Here is a 19,623-nt window from a genome sequence, read left to right on the forward strand (position 1 = left end):
ATGACCAGGCCATTTTTTGCGATATGGCACTGCATCAGTTTAACTGACAATTGCGAAGTCGTCCGACAATATCCAAACAAAATTGATGTCCTTTTTTTTTCCCCCACAAATAGAGCTTTCTTTTGGTGGTATTTGATCACCTTTGTGGTTTTTATTTTTTGCACTATAAACAAAAGAGCGACAAGTTTGAAAAACACTTTTTATTTTCTTTTACTTTTTGCTATAATATCCCACATTTTTATCAAAAAAACAAATTTTTTACTCAGTTTAGGCCGATATGTATTCGTCTACCTATTTTTGGTAAAAAATAAGCGTATTGATTGTTTTGCACAAAAGTTATAGCGTCTACAAAATAGGTGATAGATTTATGGCATTTAAAAACATTTTTTTTACTAGTAATGGTGGCAAACTGCGATTTTTATTGGGACTGCGATATTGTGGTGGACAGATTTGGCACATTTTTGGGACCATTGACAATAATACAGCGAACAGTGCTATAAAAATGCACTGTTTACTGTATAAATGTCACTGGCAGGGAAAGGGTTAACACTAGGGGCGATCAAGGGGTAACTGTGTTCCCTCAATGTGTTCTAACTGTGGGGGGGTGGGACTGTCTAGGAGGAGAGAGAGCTTGGTTTTCATACACACACACATCCTGATTCTCACTCTGTCACAAGCAATCGCGGGAGCCCGGCAGTCATTGTGCCCGCCGGGCACTCACATCAGCTCCTGGGACACGCGCCGATAGTGGCCAAAAGGTGAATCGGCGTGAGGTAAAGTCGTTTCGCCCAGCCGTGCCATTCTGCCATAGCGATACTGCGGCGGCTGGTCGGCAAGCAGTTAATTGAACTCTGTGGAAGTTCAAGCAGTCTTTAGAATACACATTGAATGAACCATCAGCTAAAGGTGGCCAGCCTTTAGTTTTGCGATTTAGCTATTTAGTTTTGCTTAGCATTTATTCTTACAGTATAGCACCTATATATCTAACAAAGAGTGTACCTTAAAGTGTTACTAATTTCAGGACCCTGCATTCACTGTATCTGGTCTCCCACAGTACTGCAACTATTTTAGTAAATATAAACTGCTAAATACCTTTTTCTCATCAGCAGTTAGAGCAATCTTGTGACTTCTACCAGTGTCTGGTTAAAGAGGTTGTAAAGGCACAAAGTTTTTTTTTTTTTTCGTTTTTTTTTTTTTTTCGTTTTTTTTTTTTCGTTTTTTTTTTCCAATGTAATGCATTCTATGCATGAAGGTAAAAAAAAAACCTTTTGTGTGCGGCAGCCCCCCTAATATTTACTTGAGCCCCACCCCGATCCAGCAATGTCTACAAGAGCCTTGGTTCTCCAGGGATTCGCACTCCTGATTGGCTTTTGTCAGCAGTGGGAGCAATTGACTCCCACTGCTGTCATTCACAGCCAGTGAGCCATTCAGGAGACGGGGCGGGGGGGGTGGGGGGGTGGCCAAAGCCACTGCTCCATGCGTGAACGGACTTAAAGCAGCGGCTTAGGAGCACACCTTCTTGGGTGCCCTCATGTCCTCAAATATACAAGTCACAGAAAGTATTGACATCTGCTACAGATATGTTTTCATGTTCTTAAAAAAAAAAGTGTTCAATTGATTCAGCAATGCAGTATATTGCTAAAAACAACCTAGTGAGCCTGTGCTTTGTCCAGTCAAGGCAAAACAGGGTCACTTTATTCCCCCGCCCCACCCCCCGTGACTGTACAGTGCTCTTATATAGGACATTTCTCCTCTTTGCACATGATGGCTGAACGTAGCAGTAGGGTAGCAATGGGAAGGTGAGTATGTAAAGCTTAAGAGGGGTGAATTTAAAGAGACACTGTTGGGGGGGGGGGGAGCACCAAGAGGTAAGTGCACTTACCCACAGCATCCTGCAAACCTTTGCTGCCGCAATCAATGCATAGAGGGAAAGCTCCAACACCAATGGATAGTGCCTGCATTTGCAATTCTCCTTTGCCTCAATTGCCAATTGTAATGTGCAGAAGAGGGGCACATTTCACATATCAGATAATAACGATAACGTTTTGTATTTTAACCCTCTACGTCAAAATGGATGTATTACATGATCTATATTGTATGTATTTTAATCCACTGAAATAAAATGTGATGTTCTAATGTCTGATCCAGAGACCAGAAATGGAGAACAGGCTTTAGGATTTTGAAGAAAGCATATTTATACAAAAGCGCATGCTATGTGTGGGCCCTAAGTATTTGCAACAGAAATGCTTATTCCCCTGGCTATTGAGTGAAAATTATGATGACATTTCCATTTGGAAATGCAGATGTCAGCTGTGTGCTCTGAATCGTCAGTAATAACATTAGCCGTGCTAATAATAATTCAGCATGTGCTTGTTCAGTATCATTAAAGTTGCTACAAGACAGTAGTGACATATGTTCTCTTCTGGGTCAGTAAAATAAACTTTCTAGTTGGTCATGCATATCTTGTAAGGGGTTTTGAAGTAATTGATTGTTCAAGACCTATTGTGCAGTAGGGGCAGAATTTGTTCCCTTGTTTACATTTTGAAATATAGTAAAAAATACATAAAAATGTTTACATTTAAAAGGCTTCTATTCGCTTTAATTGATTAACCACTTCAGCCCGGAAGGTTTTATCACTTCCTGAAGAGGCCATTCTTTGCGATATGGCACTGGGTGGTTTTAACTGACAATTGCACAGTCATGCAACGTTGTACCCAAATTAAATTTATGTCCTCCCCCCCCCCCCCCTCCCCACAAGCTTTCTTTTTGTGGTATTTGATTACCTCTGCGTTTTTTTTTTTTGTTTTTTTTGCACTATAAACAAAAAAAATCATCAATTTTGGGAAAAAAACTATTTTTTTTATATCTGCTATAATAGTTATCCCCAAAAAATGTAAAAAAATAAACTTCTTCCTCAATTTAGGCCAATCTTTATTCTGCTACATATTTTCGGTAAAACAAAATTCCCAATAAGCGTATATTGATTGTTTTACGCAAAAATTATAGCGTCTTCAAAATAGGGGATAGATTTAGAGATTTTCATTTTTTTATTGTTTTTACTGGTAATGGCAGCGATCTGAGATTTTTAGCAGGACTGCGACATTGCGGCGGACAAATCTGACCCTAAGTGTAACCTGTATAAATGAACATGGCAGGGAAGGGGTTAAGTGTGTTCCCTGGGAGGTGTTTTCTAACTGTGGGGGAGTGGATTCACTGGAGGAAAAGAGATTGTGATTCAGCTTAGCTGAAACAAGTTCTCTCTTCCTCCCTGACAGAGCAGCGCTGTGCTTTGTTTACATCGGCACACTGCTGCTCTGTCACTCCTGTGAACGATCAGGGGGTCACCGTGACTGCCGGACCCGCTGATTGGCTCCAGCTGTGCCCAATCGCAGCGGGAGCACGCCCCCTAAACAGTGTGCACAAAATCATGTACGGGTACGTGATTTTGTGCACCTGGGCCTTCCTGCCACAGTAAATGTACGTGGGGCGATCCGGAAGTGGTTAAAGCATTTGTTAACCTAAAAAAAAACATGTTATACAGCACCAGTACTTGTGCTCTGTAAATTGGCCCCCTGTATCACATACTGACCACGGTTTATCATGGCTGCTGAGCCCTGACACCGTGGTACATTTACATGCCTCCATCATCTGCAGCTCTCATGTCCTCCTCTTCCCCCTCCCTCCCTGTCTGTCTGCTTCTGTGTCAGTGCCCGCCCCCCTCCCATCTTGCTGCTTATGTTTCATTTAAACTTCATATCTTCCTGTCTGTTTAACGATCCTATGTGCCCCCTTTGTCTGTGTTTTATAAAAAAAGTCAGTTTTCAGAGCGCCGATCACCACTCATGTGACCCACCGCCTCTGTCCTCCTCTCGACTGAAGTCAGCGGAGAATCCTCGGCCCCGTCCTCTGCACCTGTCAGACGGGGAGAGGAGAGAGGCGGCGGGTCACATGAGTGGCGATCAGCTCTCTGAGATTTGATAAAGAATTGCTTATTTTTTTTTTATAAAACATAGACACAGGGGGACATAGGATTATTAAACAGACATGATGGTGTAAAGTTGATTAAGTGGCTTAACAACCACTTTAACAACTTTTTCCACATGCATCGTTTTTATTTTGGAGCTATGCATTCTAAGCCACAATGCTATCATTGATCAATATATCATCATTGATCTATTATTTAATTTTTTTAAATGTTTTTGTAAATGTTTGACGGAGACATTGTGTAAAAATGGAGGAAACCTGAATCTGATCATTGATATCGTGATTGTACAGCTGTTTGTAGTACTTTTAATTTTTGTCCCTTCAGTTAACTGCTTATATTAAAAGTTGCTCAAGGTGCTTCATCTCTCATCTTTCTATGTCTTTCTTTTTTCATCAGTTTTGTTTGATGTGCAGTTTTAAATTTTAGCAGTCTTTTTTTGTGAACAGTAGGGGAAATTACATTGAAGATGTACATAGCCCCAACACTTTTCTTTCTAATGATATCCTGTATAAGGTAGTTATTCAAAGATCACTTATAACAGATGTCCTCCTTATGCAGTAGAAAAGGAAACCATTTTATGTTACCTTTGGGCATGTTGTATAACACAACCCTAGTTTTTATGTATGTCATTTTTTGGTCTTTTCAATGAACAGTTCATATTTAAAGTTTTATGTATTTGTAGTTTTGACTCCTAGGGTTATGTGGGGTCAGAAACTAATATTTCTGTAGATACCAGCAGCTTGACTTGCACACTAGTTTCTTATATCATTCAGGGACTAGAGTTCTGCAGAATGATTGCCAGCTTAGCCTTAGGCCGGGTATACACTATTCATTTTTTTTTCATGCAATCCTGTGGGTTGTATGAAAAAAAATTGCAAGCTCCGATCAGAACTGTTGTACTAACATCCGAGATTAGTTCAGCGCCGCCCCCCCCCCCCCCCCCCAGCTGAGCTGTTCTGTTCTGACAGGGGGACGCCCCCCACCAGAACACTCCGATCAGTGCTCTCTGCTATTGGCTAAAAGCGCTGATCTGGAGTCGGTCACCCACTGTTTTTCCAACATGCATGTCCAACAGAAGCTGGCCGAGTTGTCGGGCCGAATGTAACCTGACTTTGTCTCCACAGAATTCGGCCTGTGTGTATGGGGCTAACCGATTATACCAAGCAGGTGCTAATGCTCATCAGTTTCATATGTAGGTTGAAACAGTCATGTACTGAATCAGAAAAAGCTGCGTAGGAGGCCTAAAATTTGTTCAAGAACAGCCAGACTCTGCTACTAAGGTGAGGTTGTGGAAGATGGTTTCATGTCACAGCTCATATACATGGCAAGACTGAGCACTGCAACAAGACACAAAGTAGTTAAACTGCATCTGCAAGGTCTCTCCCAGGCAAAGATTTCAAAGAAGACTGGGGTATCAAGATGTACTGTTCAAGTTCTTTTGAAGAAGCGCAAAGAAATGGGCAACATGGAGAGCCGTAGATGCAGTGGTTGACCAAGAAAACTTAATTCAGCAGGTGAGACGACACATGCTTACGTCCGTTCTTCAATGGTAGATGTCCAGTGCCATCAGCACAGAACTGGCATAAACCTTTGGGACCAGGTATACCCATGTACTGTCCAGGGAAGCCTGGCCAGAAGTGGTCTTCATGGAAGAATTGCAGCTAAAAAGCCATACCTACCACGGAAAGGATTACCATGCTGAGAATTTTTTATTGCTGTGCCGTTAGTCGAGCGGCGAATGTACAATACCGCTAATTTCTTCAGCATAAAGTAACATCTCCTCATGATTGCTTCTATCTACGAGACAAATGATTCACATCCTGGTTTGTCCTTGCTGTCATCTGCAGCTATTGCTTAAGCAGTTGGTTGTGAGTAAACCAAGGTCTTTACCATTATGTGTTTTTGTTATGTTATTACTGTTACAGTGCAACATCTCAAATCCAAAGCACAAGGAGAGCAGTTCAACAGAATTGAGTCACTTCAATTCACTATCTACATATATTTCTGAAGCAGCCTGCAGTGTGCCTCCTAAGGGATTGGGCACGGATATCCTGGATCGTTTCCTTTTCCTTGAGTGAACTCATTCCTTGAAGTCTTTCAAGGAAGTTTTCTGCTTTATTCAGAGAGGAGTTCTCTGCATTTGTGCTTTTTTTTATGAGCTGTCATCTGTGGAACCCAAGATCATCAGCCAAACATGTTTGGAAAAACAAACAGTCCTTTTTTATTTTTTTCAAACAAAACCGGCACACCTAAAAACAGCTTTTCTTCAGCAAATGGAAAACACAAAATAGTCCATACCATGGTTCATATTGCAAAACAAGTTAATGGTGCAACACCACCATATCCAGTCCCACTCTGTCTCAATGGGCAGCTTCCTGCACAAACATACATTTCCTGACCTCTGGTCTCGTGAGATTTGGAGTGATTTTTTTGTGATGTCACTGTTCTGCTGCTCACTGTTCTCCCATATGGTGAGAACCTTGTACCCAAGAACCATTAGTGCAAGGGTCATCCTGTTCTTTATCCCTTTTTGTGGTTCTATGCTTTCTGAACCTCTCCTGCAGCAGTCATTATAGGAGCACCTCTAAACTGAGGAAGCAAAGCCCTGCCTCAACCAATATGGCTGCCTCCACTCACCAACACAATAAGGCATAGTTAATCAGTTACAATCAAAGATTAGTGAGCCTATAGGCAATACTGGTGACTAGTGATTTGCCTTCTGTCCTATTTTGGGCACAGCTTTCACAGTTCATATCTTCTGTACAGTTAAACCCTATTGTGAAGGTGCAGTAAAATGGGTCTGTATTGCTGCATGTGAGATGTGCATCAGAGGGTCCCTTTTTTACTGAAGTGTTATTTAGAATAACAGTTGTTTTTGTTACACTGTTATGATAGTTTTATCTATTCGCATCATGAGAAAGAACCACAGCTGAAAGGCGTAGGTCATGAATCTTGTTTGGGTTTAGCAGTTTAATTTAATGTTACTCTCCGACATGCCTTTTGGGGTCTTGTAGTGTTCTTTCAAAGTTTCCAGCCAGCATTTGAAATACAAATATTGGATCTTTTTTTTTTTTATTATTTATTTTCAGCATATTTTTAACAGATTGACTTCAAACTAGTCTACTCAGCAGCCCCACGCAAGTGGGAGAGTTTGCAGGCACTAGAGATGGCCTTTTTGACTTCCTGTACTATTTTTTTGTTATAGCAGGAGGCGAAGAACAAATGATTTAAACGTTCTTTCCTTGCCACTTCAACTTTATTCTGTTCTTGTATATTATGTAACGTCTTCATTGGGCAAGTCATTCATCTTGAGCATCAGTGTGATTTAAATCATGTCTGATGGTGATGTTTGTTTGACACACTTCAATGGATGTTTTCAGTGTCTTTTGTTTGGTTTGCTTGAACATAAATCATCTGGATGTTGGTGACATGTATGTTCTTTTCACAGTATTTTCTTGTATAAATTTGTATTTTTTTTTTTTTAGACATATGAGCTGATTAGAGATTGAGCCTTGTGACATGGGAGCTGGTACTATACCGCAGCTATTAAACATGCTCCTGACTGAAAGGATGTTTGTAAATGATCATCAAATTGTCAAAATTAGATTATGGGCCAGTGCAGTACCATTTTAAAAACATATTTGGTAAATGTGTGCACATATATTAGATTCGATTTTAAGATTGCAGGGGCCTCCTAACCCGCTTGTATTGAATTGTATTGTTTCTGTATTGCCTCCCTTTATGTTGTAAAGCGCTGTGCCAGCTGTCGGTGCTATATAAATCCTGAATAATAATAAATTATATATACATGCATACATATACACACACACAAACACACATAGTCATGTCCATAAATATTGCCACCCCTGGATTTTTGACAAATAATGTACCACTTCGCTCCAGAAAATTGTTGCGATTACACATGTATAGGCATTCTCATGTTTTTCTTTTGTTTGTATTGGTATGACACAAAAAAGTGGAGAAATAAAAAGCCAAGTCTGACACATTCCACTCAAAACTCCAAAAATGGACTGGACAAAATTGTCACCCGCAATTTAATATTTGGTAGCACTTCCCTTGGAAAAAAATACCTGAAATCAATCACTTCCTATAATCGAGTCTCTTACACCTCTCTACTGGACCACTATTCTTTCACCAACTGCTCCAGGTCTCTCAGATTGGAAGAGTTCCTTTTCCCAACTGCTTTTTTGAGATCTCTCCACAGGTGCTCGATGGGATTTAGATCTGGACTCTTTTCTGGCCAGTTCAGTACTCTCCAGTGCTTTGTCTTAAACCATTTATGGGTGCTTTTTGATGTGTGCTTTTGGTCAGTGTCCTGCTGTAAGATCCATGACCTTTGACCAAGACCCAACTTTCTGAGCTTGTGCCCTACGTGCAACCCCAGAATTCTTTGGTAGTCTTCAGATTTCATAATGCCATGCACAGTGTCCAGGCATCCAGTGGCTCAAGCAGCAAAGAAAACTTATTAGTGAACCTCCACCATGTTTGATTGTAGGGACAGTAGTCTTTTCTTTAAAGGCCTCATTTCTTTTTTTTTTCTGAAAACAGTACAATGAGCTTTACCAAAAAGCTATCATTTTCTTTAGTCTGTCTACAGCACTTTCTTCTAAAAGGATTTTGGCTTCCTCAGGTAAGTTTTTGACACACTGTTCGATCAATTTTTCTCTTTCGTCCACATCTAGGAAGATTAGTTACAAGTGCCATGGGCTGTAAACCTATTGACAATATTGGACACAGGAAGATTAAGATCTTTGGAGATGGACATGTAACCTTGCTCCATGTGGACACACAACTGAAAAGTTGAGTGAATTTTTCACCATTTTAACTGGTTGCTGGTGCGATTCCTATATTTTCAGCAACCATTAATTGATACAGGGGAGTTTATTTGCAAATTACAGGAGCATCTCAAACTTGGATTGCAATTATTTCTTACAATTATATAAAAAAAAAGGTGCCAATAATTTTTTCCAGTCCATTTTCAGAGTTTTGCATAGCTTTTTGTTTCTCCACTTTTGTCATACCAATAAAACAAACAAAATAAACATAAAGATGACTAAACTTTTGTAATTGCAACAATTTTCCTGGATGAAGCGGTGCATTATCTGACAGAAATGCAGGGATGCCATTTTTATGGCAATGACTGTGTGTATATATAATATAAAATATACCCACCTAGCATATTTACCAAATTCCTTCTTTGATATCCTGTAATCATTCTATACAGCAGCACTCAGACTGGAATTCAAATGGTTACCAGTCTCGGGCAATTAGGGTTCTGTTGCTTTGCAGAGTTCTTTCAGTCAAGATGTGAACATGCTTGTAGTAGGGGAAAGCATGGAGAAGAACTCCTCATTGTGTTGCTTTTGTTTATCATCTAGTCACCAGACTGGCTTATGCCTGAAACCAGGGTGTATCAATGGTGAACTGCAGATTAGAATGAAGGGAGGTAAAAAAAAAAACCTTAATATTCTGTCTGTCCAGGTTATGTGGATCATAAAACTGACTGAAATGATTTACAAATACTTTGACAGTTGTTTGTATTTTCGTTTTCAATATTTTTATTAAAATTTTTCCACAAAAGAAGAGAAAAATCGTTCGCCGTTTTTAAGCAAATATTGAGGAAAATTACAAAAGCAGTTATATGTAATTTTATAGTTTGCTTGGTGTTCCACTTTAATACAAGAGCTATGCAAGGAGTGATATTTTCGAGTTGTGCAAAGGAATCTATCTGCAATAATCAGGTCAATAACCAGCTCATAAAAGCACTGGAAGCTTTCATCTACCCAAGAGATTTTCAAAGTCGTTGTAAAATGCCTTTTGTTAAAGAACAAATTTCTTTCAGAAGTATAAAAGTAAAGCATGCACCACGTGCACTAGGAAGAAAGTATTTCTAGGGCTTAGTTAATATATCATGATAGCTACAGCTATCAGAGCTTTATCAAACATATCACTTATGACCAAAGAACTACCTGTCTGTGAATACCCTTAAGATGCGGTAACATCTCGTTACTGCTTACAGTGTACACCAATCACACTGATTGCCCCCCTCCAATAAAGAGGACCTGTCACCACCCCGCGTAGTACCTGTCACTCACAGTCCATCAGAGTACCTGTCCTGGCCCATCTGAGTACCTGTCACAGTTCATCTGAGTACCGAGTACTTGTCCCAGTCCATCTGAGTACCCGAGTACCTGTCCCAGTCCATCTGAGTAACTGAGTACCTATCACTGCCCATATGAGTACCTATCGCCGCCCTTCAGAATACCCGAGTACCTGTCACCAGGCCATCAGAGTACCCGAGTACCTGTCACCAAGCCATCAGAGTACCCGAGTGCCTATTTGCAGCCCATGCCTCATAGAATATACGTTGGGGTGTTTGCTTTCCAAAATGGGGTCATTTTGTGGGTAATTTCACTGTCCTGGTGCTCCAGGACCTTCAAAAGTGTGATAGGCAGGAATGAAATGAGATGTGTCATTTATGCTCCTAGAACGCCTGAACGTACTACTTCATAGTTTCATAGTTAGTAAGGTTGAATAAAGACATCAGTCCATCCAGTTCAACCTGCGTGAGTGTCTACAATTGTCCCTATCCCTTTACATTGCACACTCACATTGGTCTCTAGCCTTAAGGAGCCCACAATCCAAGGTCCCCATTCATATACTAGGGCCAATTTTGGACAGAAGCCAATTAACCTACCTGCATGTCTTTGGATTGTGGGAGGAAACTGGAGTACCCAGAGGAAACCCACACAGGCACAGGGAGAACATGCAAACTCCAGGCAGGTAGTGTCATGGTTGTGATTCGAACCAGCGACCCTTCTTGCTGCTAGGTGAGAGTGCTAACCACTACACCACTGTGCTGCCCAGTGTTCGGCCTCTCTATGTGACCAAGCTGTGTAAAAGTCCTACACATGGTATCGCCATACTCGGGAGGAGTAGCAGAATGTGGTTTGGGGTGTCATTTTTGCTATATACATGCTATGTGTTAGAAATATCTTATAAATTGACAACTTTGTGTAAAAAAAAAAAAAATGCATTTTCATTTTTTCCCACATATTCCAAAAACTTCTGAAAAAAAATGAACCATTTAAAAGACTCATTATGCCTCGCAGATTATATGTTGGGGTTTTTGCTTTCCAAAATGGGGTAATTTTATGGGAAATTCTATTGTCCTGGTACTCCAGGGCCTTCAAAAGTGTAATAGGTGGTTGAGAAATGAGATGCGTAATTTTTAAAACGTCTGAAGGTATTACTTCAATGTGGGTGTTCTGTATGTGGCCAGGCTGTGTAAAAGTCTCACACATGTGGTATCGCCGTACTCGGGAAGAGTAGCAGAATGTATTTTGGGGTGTAATGTGTTGTATGCATATGCTGTGTGTGAGAAATAACCTGATATGACAATTTTATAAAAAAAAAATCTTCATTTTGCAAAGAATTGTGTGAAAAAAGGACAACTTAAAAAAAAAAAAAAACTCGCAATGCTACTTAATACCTTGGAATGTCTACTTTGTATAAAGGGTTCATGACGGATGGTTATTTGTACTTTCCTGACTTGTTAGTGCCTCAAGAAATGAGATACACCTGATGTACTGAAGGCCTGATCAGAAGTGATCAATTTTCAGTGATTGGCACCATAGTTTGTAGACTCTATAACTTTCACAAACACCAAATAATATACACTAATGTGGGTTATTTTTACCAAAGATATGTAGCAGTATAAATTTTGGCCAAAATGTATAAAGAAAAATGACTAATTAGCAAAAATTTATGACAAACAAAGAAAAAGGCATTTTTTTTCACAAAATTTACGTTTTATTTTATTTATAGCACAAAAAATAAAAAACCCACTAGTGATTAAATACCACTAAAAGAAAGCTCTATTTGTGTGGCAAAAAGGACGTAAGTTTCATATGGGTACAGTGTTGCACGACTGAGTAATTGTCATTCAAACTGTGAGCGCGCTGAAAGCTGAAAATTGGTCTGGTCAGGAAGGGGGTGTAAGTGCACTGTATTGAGGTGGTTAAATAATCCCTCTACCCTATGAGTGCAACTCTCTTGGTCAAATACTTAATACTTTATTCTTGTTCCACTGATCTTCACTGTGTGACCCTTGCTGGCACCTTCACAACTAGCAAAGACGTCCCTACCAAGTCATCTTTTTACTACATATTTGTACTGAGCCCTATTCATTTCTAAAAGGTGACCACACCGAAGCCTCATCCTTAGTATTTAATGTGGCTGCATCCAGTGATTTATGTTACAAAAGCTGAACAGCCCCCAGAAGGGCTGCACGGTGCAGATTGTTGGATGAAGAAATATTTGACCAGATTTCACTTTGGGGGATGTTGGCAATTATTAAAGAAACTAAATCGGGATTTTTTTTTCTTTTAATTTTTTATTTAAAGTTTTTAGAAGAATACAAAATAAAATGCATTATAAAATAAAAACAGAAGAAAACATCAAGTCACCTGGGGAGACCTCCATTCCTAATGTAACAAGAAGAAAAATAACCATAGTTACACAGGGTTAAGGCTGTAGATCTCAAGGGAACAATCCAGATTGTATCAACCTACTGCAAGATATTTCCCTGCCACAGAAAAGCAGGGTTCCTTTGGCACTGACAGGGTTTGCCTTTTTTTTTTTTTTAAGTTTTATTACTTTTTAACGTAACAGATGTATACAAGACCCAATGGGCCACACACAAAAAGAAACCATGTACATTTCTTCAGCATTGACTCTCACCTCCTCCCTCCAGACCCTCGCTCGGTGAAAGATCAAAATAATAATAATAAGGCCACCATTTCTCAATAACAGTCAATGGTACATTTAGATATGTCAGATAGTTACATGTTAAAACCCACTGCAGGTGCATTCCATTAGGTGCCACTCAATCCACCACCGTAGTTTCCCTATTCATCCAACTGCCCCACACTTTATAAAAAATTTTGTGGTATCTAGCCTTGTGTGAAGGTGCAGCCCTATTAACCACCCCCTTCCACATCGATACAGATGGAGGATTAGGCTTTTTCCATGATAACACTTCATCATCACATCATTTTCCTAACGTAATAGATTAGAATCGTCAGCAAAGTACGAGTTACTCTTTTTGGGGCTAGTTTGTCCACCAGTCCCAAAAGGCACAACTCTATTGTGGGCTGTATAGGAATGGCTGTTACTTCTGCTATACATTCTGTGATCTCCTTACAAAATACTTGAATGTTCGAGCAATTCCAAAAGATATGCATGAAATCGGCAGTGAGTGAACTGCACCTCCAGCAACCAGGTGACTGGGTAGGGAACATCCTAGCCAATCTAGCTGGAGTACGATATATGCGATGCAGGAATTTTAATTGAATGAGTTGGTCTCTAGCAGAGACCAATCTAGTAAAAGGAATGTCCCATACATCATCCCAGTCAGCCCCATCCATCTGGCGGAACACCTCACTCCACACAGCTCTACACTTTGCAAGGAGATCTCCTCCCTCACCGAACAGTTGTTTATATTTTAGACAAGGCCTTGTCCAAAGTGTTATCCCTCAGTAAAGACTCAACATCACTAATTTTCAGGGTGATACCAATATGCCCAAATTGGGCATTGTATGCATGTCTGAGCTGAAGATAATAGGAAAAGGGAGTGTTGGGAAGATTAAACTTAGTTTCCAGGGCGTCAAACCGTAGTAGTTTCCCACCAGCCACTATGTCCTTCAGCGTCTTAATACCAAATTTAGTCCAGATGATTGGATCAGGGTGCTCTTAGAAGTGTGTTCATTTAGGATTCTTTCAAAGTGGTGTGTGAGCAGAAATCTCAGAAGCACTACCCATCTTGGTCACTGCTACCCATTCCCTACTGGTGGCACGCATGAATATTGTGAGTCTATGCGGAGCCCTGACACCCTGATATGGGAGATGTGCCAGTGCCTCATAAGAACCAACAACAGCTGCCTCTAGTGTATTGGCAGTGTCGTGCTCGGGTATAGTAAACCACCAATGCATGAATACTAGCTGACCCACTAAGAAATATCTGTGAAAGTCTGGGACCACCAATCCCCCTTGTTTCCACGGTAGTTGTAACAACCGGAGTTTAATTCGGGGGTGTCGCCCTTGTCACAGGAAATTTTGTTATGCGCTGATCTAGATTTTAGTTTAGGCAAAAGTGGATCGACATTCAAAGCAATAACGTTTGATACGGAGTTGGAGATATGTAACCCCAAATATTTGATCACCTCTTCCTTCTGCAAGGGACAATCTGTGGGAATCTGACAGGGTTCGCCTTTGAGGCTAACTTTGAGCCATGTGCTTGTCCATCTAAGAAAAATTGTAAAAAGAGATTTTTTGGTAGAACATCAGAAGAAACGTGGCACAGATTTGTAATATATTGATTTCTGTTTGACGAACAATTTTTTTTTCTCTAATTTATACATTTTTATCTCACAAAGTAATCCAATGGTCATATACAAAACGCACTGAATATTCTGTACATAGAAAAAAAAATTCTGTATACTTCTAGTACCATCACATATACACTATATTGGCAAAAGTATTGGGATGCCTGCCTTTACACGGACATGAACTTTAATGGCATCCCAGTCTTAGTCCGTAGGGTTCAATATTGATTTGACCAACTCTTTGCAGCTATAACAGCTTAATCTTTTATGGGAAGGCTGTCCACAAGGTTTAGTAGTATGTTTATTGGAATGTTTGACCATTCTTCCAGAAGCAGATTTGTGAGGTCAGATACTGTTGTTGGACGAGAAGGCCTGGCTCCCAGTCTCCACTCTAATTCATCCCAAAGCTGTTCTATCGTGCTGAGGCTAGGACTCTGTGAAGGCCAGTCAAGTTCTTCCACCCCCAAACTCACTCATCCCTGTCAATATGGACCTTGTATTGTGCACTGGTGCACAGTCATGTTTGGATAGGAAAGGGCCACCCCCAAACTGTTCCCACAAAGTTGGGAGCATGAAATTGTTCAAAATGTTTTGCTATGCCGACGCCCTAAGTATTCCCTAAGCGTTCCCTTCCCTGGAACTAAGAGGCCAAACCCAAACCCTGAAAAACAACCCCACACCATAATCCCCCCTTCACCAAATGATTTGGACCAGTGCACAAAGGAAGGTCCATAAAGACATGGATGAGTGAGTTTGGGGTGGAAGAACTTGATGGTGGGCCTACTCAATATTGAACCCTACAAATTATGACTGGGATGCCAATAAAGTTCATGTGCGTATAAAGGCAGGTGTCCCAATAGTTTTGGTAATATAGTGTATGTTGTGAACAAGTGACCTTTTTAAAAAAAAAAATAAAAAAAAATAAAGCTTGTTACTCTTGATTGTTTTTCAAAAAATTTGTATTTAGATCCACAGTACTCGTTTTACATAATCTTTTATTATCATTAGCACACAAGCTGTTTCTACAAATAATCTTGACTTTATAAAACCTGTACTACAACGATCTAGGATTATTTTCTTCTCACGTTCATTTTCAGTTTGAGTCACATGATTATTTTTTTTCAGGGTCAACCAGTTGGAGACTGTGACTTTAACATCCGACTCTCCTGCATTGAAAAAGAGATAATTCTTCCCAGGCATGAAAAAATGAAATTGGGACTCATAGACAAAACACAAGAACCATTTAGTGTGAGGAACAAGCCGTTTTTTGACATCCATGCTGCAAGAAAGGTAGTTATGTAAACTGTTTAATGCATAAGATCATGTGCACCATTTGGATTTTAACATTCATAACATTGCCACCATAGTTTTACAAAGTAAAAAAAAAAATCTCCTCTGTCAGTACTGTTTTTATACATTCTCTGTTGGTGGTTTTTATATACTCGTGTGTTTGTGTGGTATGCGTTTGTCTGCACATGTTTTTGTTCACACCAGTGCCCCCAGTGTGATAATTGATAAAAACAGCCAGGGGAAGGGAAAAAATCATTTGTGCCTGTTATATTATTCATGGTGTCTGTAAGTCCAAAGTGTGTATCCACAGGAATATTCTTCTTTTTGATGTATCTGCTGAACGTGTATACGCTGTCCATTCACAGAAGGCTTTGTATTTTGTGAATATGTTCACATAATACAAAGAGCTCTGTGACAGGGCAAGAGTCAAAGAAAATCAAGAAAGATGGAACACAATTTGGCATTACTGGAAGATTGGTCAAAGCAGTGGAATTTGGAGTTCTGTTTCTAAATTTAAAATTGTGTTATTAGGTAAAATTAATCCTTTGATAGAGTACAATATCAGGGGTACAGTGTTGGCCAGAAATAGAGGAAAAAAAATTGAGGGTACTTATTTTAGATAATTGCAAAATGAGTAGCGTGGCAAGGGACTGGGAAAAGTGAATAGAATTCTAGGTTGTATGACTAAGGTCTGGTTCACACTATAAATAGCCTAGGATTCACGCCACATTCCTGTGCAATTCACATGGGATTGAGTGCGGCGAGATTTGAGTGGGCACATTGCATCAAAGTAGTGCATGCTCCAATTTTAGAAAAGCAACGGAACTGGATCGCATGGTCAATTTGTACTATGAAATCCAGTGCAGGGAATCGCACTGGGTTTGTTATTATCTTTTGGGGTGTTATTTAACATTGCAAGGGCAGCGTAATTTAAGCACGGTACCACTCTCAGAACACAAAGGCACAGTGGGGGAGATTTACGCAATAACGTCTCAAGTGTTAGTATGGGGATCTCCCAGGTTTTTTTGTTCAGCCTACTGGGTTGATCGAAAAAAAACTTTACATGTGTACCCAGACATTTCCGAAAAGATATTGATAATATAGAATAAGTCCAGAGACTGGCAACAATGATTAAAGGTCTGGGGAAGGTGGGTGAAGGGTCCTTTTGTTTTTGCCTATGAATTTTCTACTATGACTCTTTTAATTCATTTCATTTAATAATAATTTAACTTTTATATATATATATATATAAAATATATATATATTTTTTTACTTAATTTTGAAACTTTAAAAAAAATGTTTAACTTTCAAATCGTGTATTATCCTTAAATTACCTTTTCTTTATCGTACATCACGGTACAAAGAGCAGCCATAATAACTAACTGGGTTATATGCCACCTATAAGTGACTAGACACTGGAAAACCAAAAAGACAGGAAGTCCTGCCCCATATAACCCCCCTACACAGGAAGTACCTCCTTTTTTTCGCCAGTGTCTAGTAAGGTTATGGTCACGGTTTAGAGAAGCTCTCCATGAGCTAGCTAAGAAGATGCTCCTGGAACAGGTCCTGAAGGATTTAAAGGGCTATATAATTGGATCCATCCAGACGGTGATACACTAAAATGGTTGGTACTCAAACCTCGTTACACATTACAAGAAAATCATGAGCGTGAAAGAATATGCACGAGGGACTTGCACGTAGGAGGGGCATGAGAGCTGTACAGGACGCTAGAAGTGTGCACGTAGTGAAGCGAGCACACCAGACATGCGCATAAGGGTCAGAAGCAGCCATATTAGTAGTTCCAGCCCTAGGCTTCTGTAAGCAGGCTGGAGGGGACACAGAGCGGCATCAGCTGGGCACGTGAATCACTGTGGATGGATAAACCAAGGCACCACAGGTCCTGTAAGAGCTGTAGTTTTCACTGAGTGGTTGAAGTGCATAAAGGTGGGGTTTTCTTTACCTCAATTTTTTTTGTCTCAGGCATGTCTTCCTGGAAGAGGAGTGGGGGAGGAGCAGCAGGAAGGGTTGCAAATGCACCACCATCAGTATTGGAGGACGCTAGCTATACATCTGTTGTGTTTAACTCTCTTGAAAGACCTGAGGCAACTGGCCAGTCTGAGCCATTATGGTTGTCGGGCATTGTAGCAACAGCTAATGCTTCTGCCTCAACCTACCTTACAAAGGACGACTTAGCATCAGCTTTAGCTGGACTAGAGGGGAAAATAGCAGGTATTATAGCTTCAGTTTCCCAAGGGGGAAGGAAATGGGATAGATCCCCTTCACATGAGCTCCCACCTGCATTGGAACAGGATTGGGGAAAAGATGTGGAAGAAGTAGCAGTGAATGACCAGGAGGAAAGTCAGGCCACAGACTCCACTTCTGAGGAGTCAGGTTCTGAAGAACAATTTTCAGCCTCTCAATCCCAGAGACTGCTGATCCAGTCCCTCATGGAGATGGCACCTGTGGAGGTCCCTGAAGTTTCCTTTTCTTCTTTTCTGCAGCCTCCAGAGTTTGCAGGCTTTTCACTTGCATTCTTTTGCTAGAGCAAATCATGTATGCTGACTGGTATCACCCGGATAAGCTGTTTATTCCTCCTAAAAGGTTTGCACTTTTGTACCTCATGGAGGAAAAGTTTATAAGAAAATGGAGCATGCCAGCTGTGGACGCTGCCATTTCCTCTGTGAATAAGAGTCTTACCTGTCCTGTAGATAATGCCCAGGTGTTTAAGGATCCAGCAGATAAGAAATTGGAGTCTTTATTAAAGACTTCATTTGCTATTGCCGGGTCTGCTGTGCAACCAGCAGTAGCGGCTATCTGTATCTGTCAGTCTTTAAAGGACCAGGTGAAGCGGGTAACTAAGACTGTTCGCGATCAAGGGGTGCCGGTGGAGGATTTGTCAGAATTACCTCGGGCCTTATGTTTCGCAGTAGATGGCCTTAAAGCGGGAGTCCACCGGGACTCCGCGTTTTTTTTTTTTTTTTAAAAGCCAGCAGCTACAAATACTGCAGCTGCTGACTTTTAAATAGTGACACTTACCTGTCCAGCGCGCCCGCGATGTCGGCACCCGAAGCCGATCGCTCGCTCGGCTGCCGGGTCCCGCCGCCATCTTGGGTATGGGAATCAGGAAATGGAGCCTTTCGGCTTCATTTCCCGGTTCCCTACTGCGCATGCGCGAGCCGCGCGGCGCAATCCGGACGGTCCCCGCTGCCTCTGGGAGCTGTGTGTTTCCCAGCAGGCAGCGGGGCACTTGCTGAAGGGGGCGGGCGCTTGCGGAACGTACGCCCCGTTCCGCAGAGAGCTAGCCCGGAAGTGGGTGGAGTTACCTGGATTATCCAGGTAACTGCACCCCCCTCCCCCCTGAAAGGTGCCGATTGTGGCGCCGGAGGGGGGGGGGATTCCGATGAGCGGAGGTCCATTTTAGGGTGGACCTCCGCTTTAAGGATTCCATACAACAGACGTCCAGTTTAGCCCTGCTGTCAGTGCAGGATTTTCTGATTAAAAAGCTGGTCTGCAGAGTTTCCCTGCAAAAGATTACTAGCTGGTTTGCCCTTTCACTGGGAGTGGCTATTTGGAGTAGACCTGGATAAATATATCCAGAATATTTGGGTGGGGGGGGGGGGCTTTTACCAGTTAAGAAGAGGAGCAGATGACCTTCCTCCAAGGTTTATAGTGCTTCAGTACCCAGCACTTCTAATTTCAGACTGTATTGATGGCCTCAGCCAACCATTTCTAGAGGAAAGCCTCAAGGCCAGGGGCAGAAAAAGCCCTGGGTCCCGAGACCCCCTAAGGTCAGTCCAAAGCCTTCCTTATGAAGGGGCGCCCCCAATCACGCAGGTGGGGGGGAGGTATTAAAGTTCTCAGACGCCTGGGAAGAATTAATCCAATACAGGTGGGTTATTTCTACTGTGTCTCAGGGGTACAAAATAGATTTCCGGGAACATC

At 41.1% G+C, this 19,623-nt stretch overlaps 1 protein-coding gene across 1 annotated transcript in view; it reads left to right on the forward strand.

Annotated features, from left to right (window-relative positions):
• Positions 1 to 19,623, forward strand: part of RNGTT (RNA guanylyltransferase and 5'-phosphatase) — a 463,180-nt gene that overhangs the window by 190,055 nt on the left and 253,502 nt on the right. Inside the window, 1 exon segment of the mRNA XM_077487269.1 lies at positions 15,517 to 15,681. Within this exon segment, the coding sequence (XP_077343395.1) occupies positions 15,517 to 15,681 (165 nt within the window).

This window comes from Lithobates pipiens, unplaced genomic scaffold (assembly GCF_037356315.1).
Source record: "Lithobates pipiens isolate NorthernLeopardFrog02 unplaced genomic scaffold, aLitPip1_a1.2 Scaffold_18, whole genome shotgun sequence".
Classification (NCBI taxonomy): domain Eukaryota; kingdom Metazoa; phylum Chordata; class Amphibia; order Anura; family Ranidae; genus Lithobates; species Lithobates pipiens.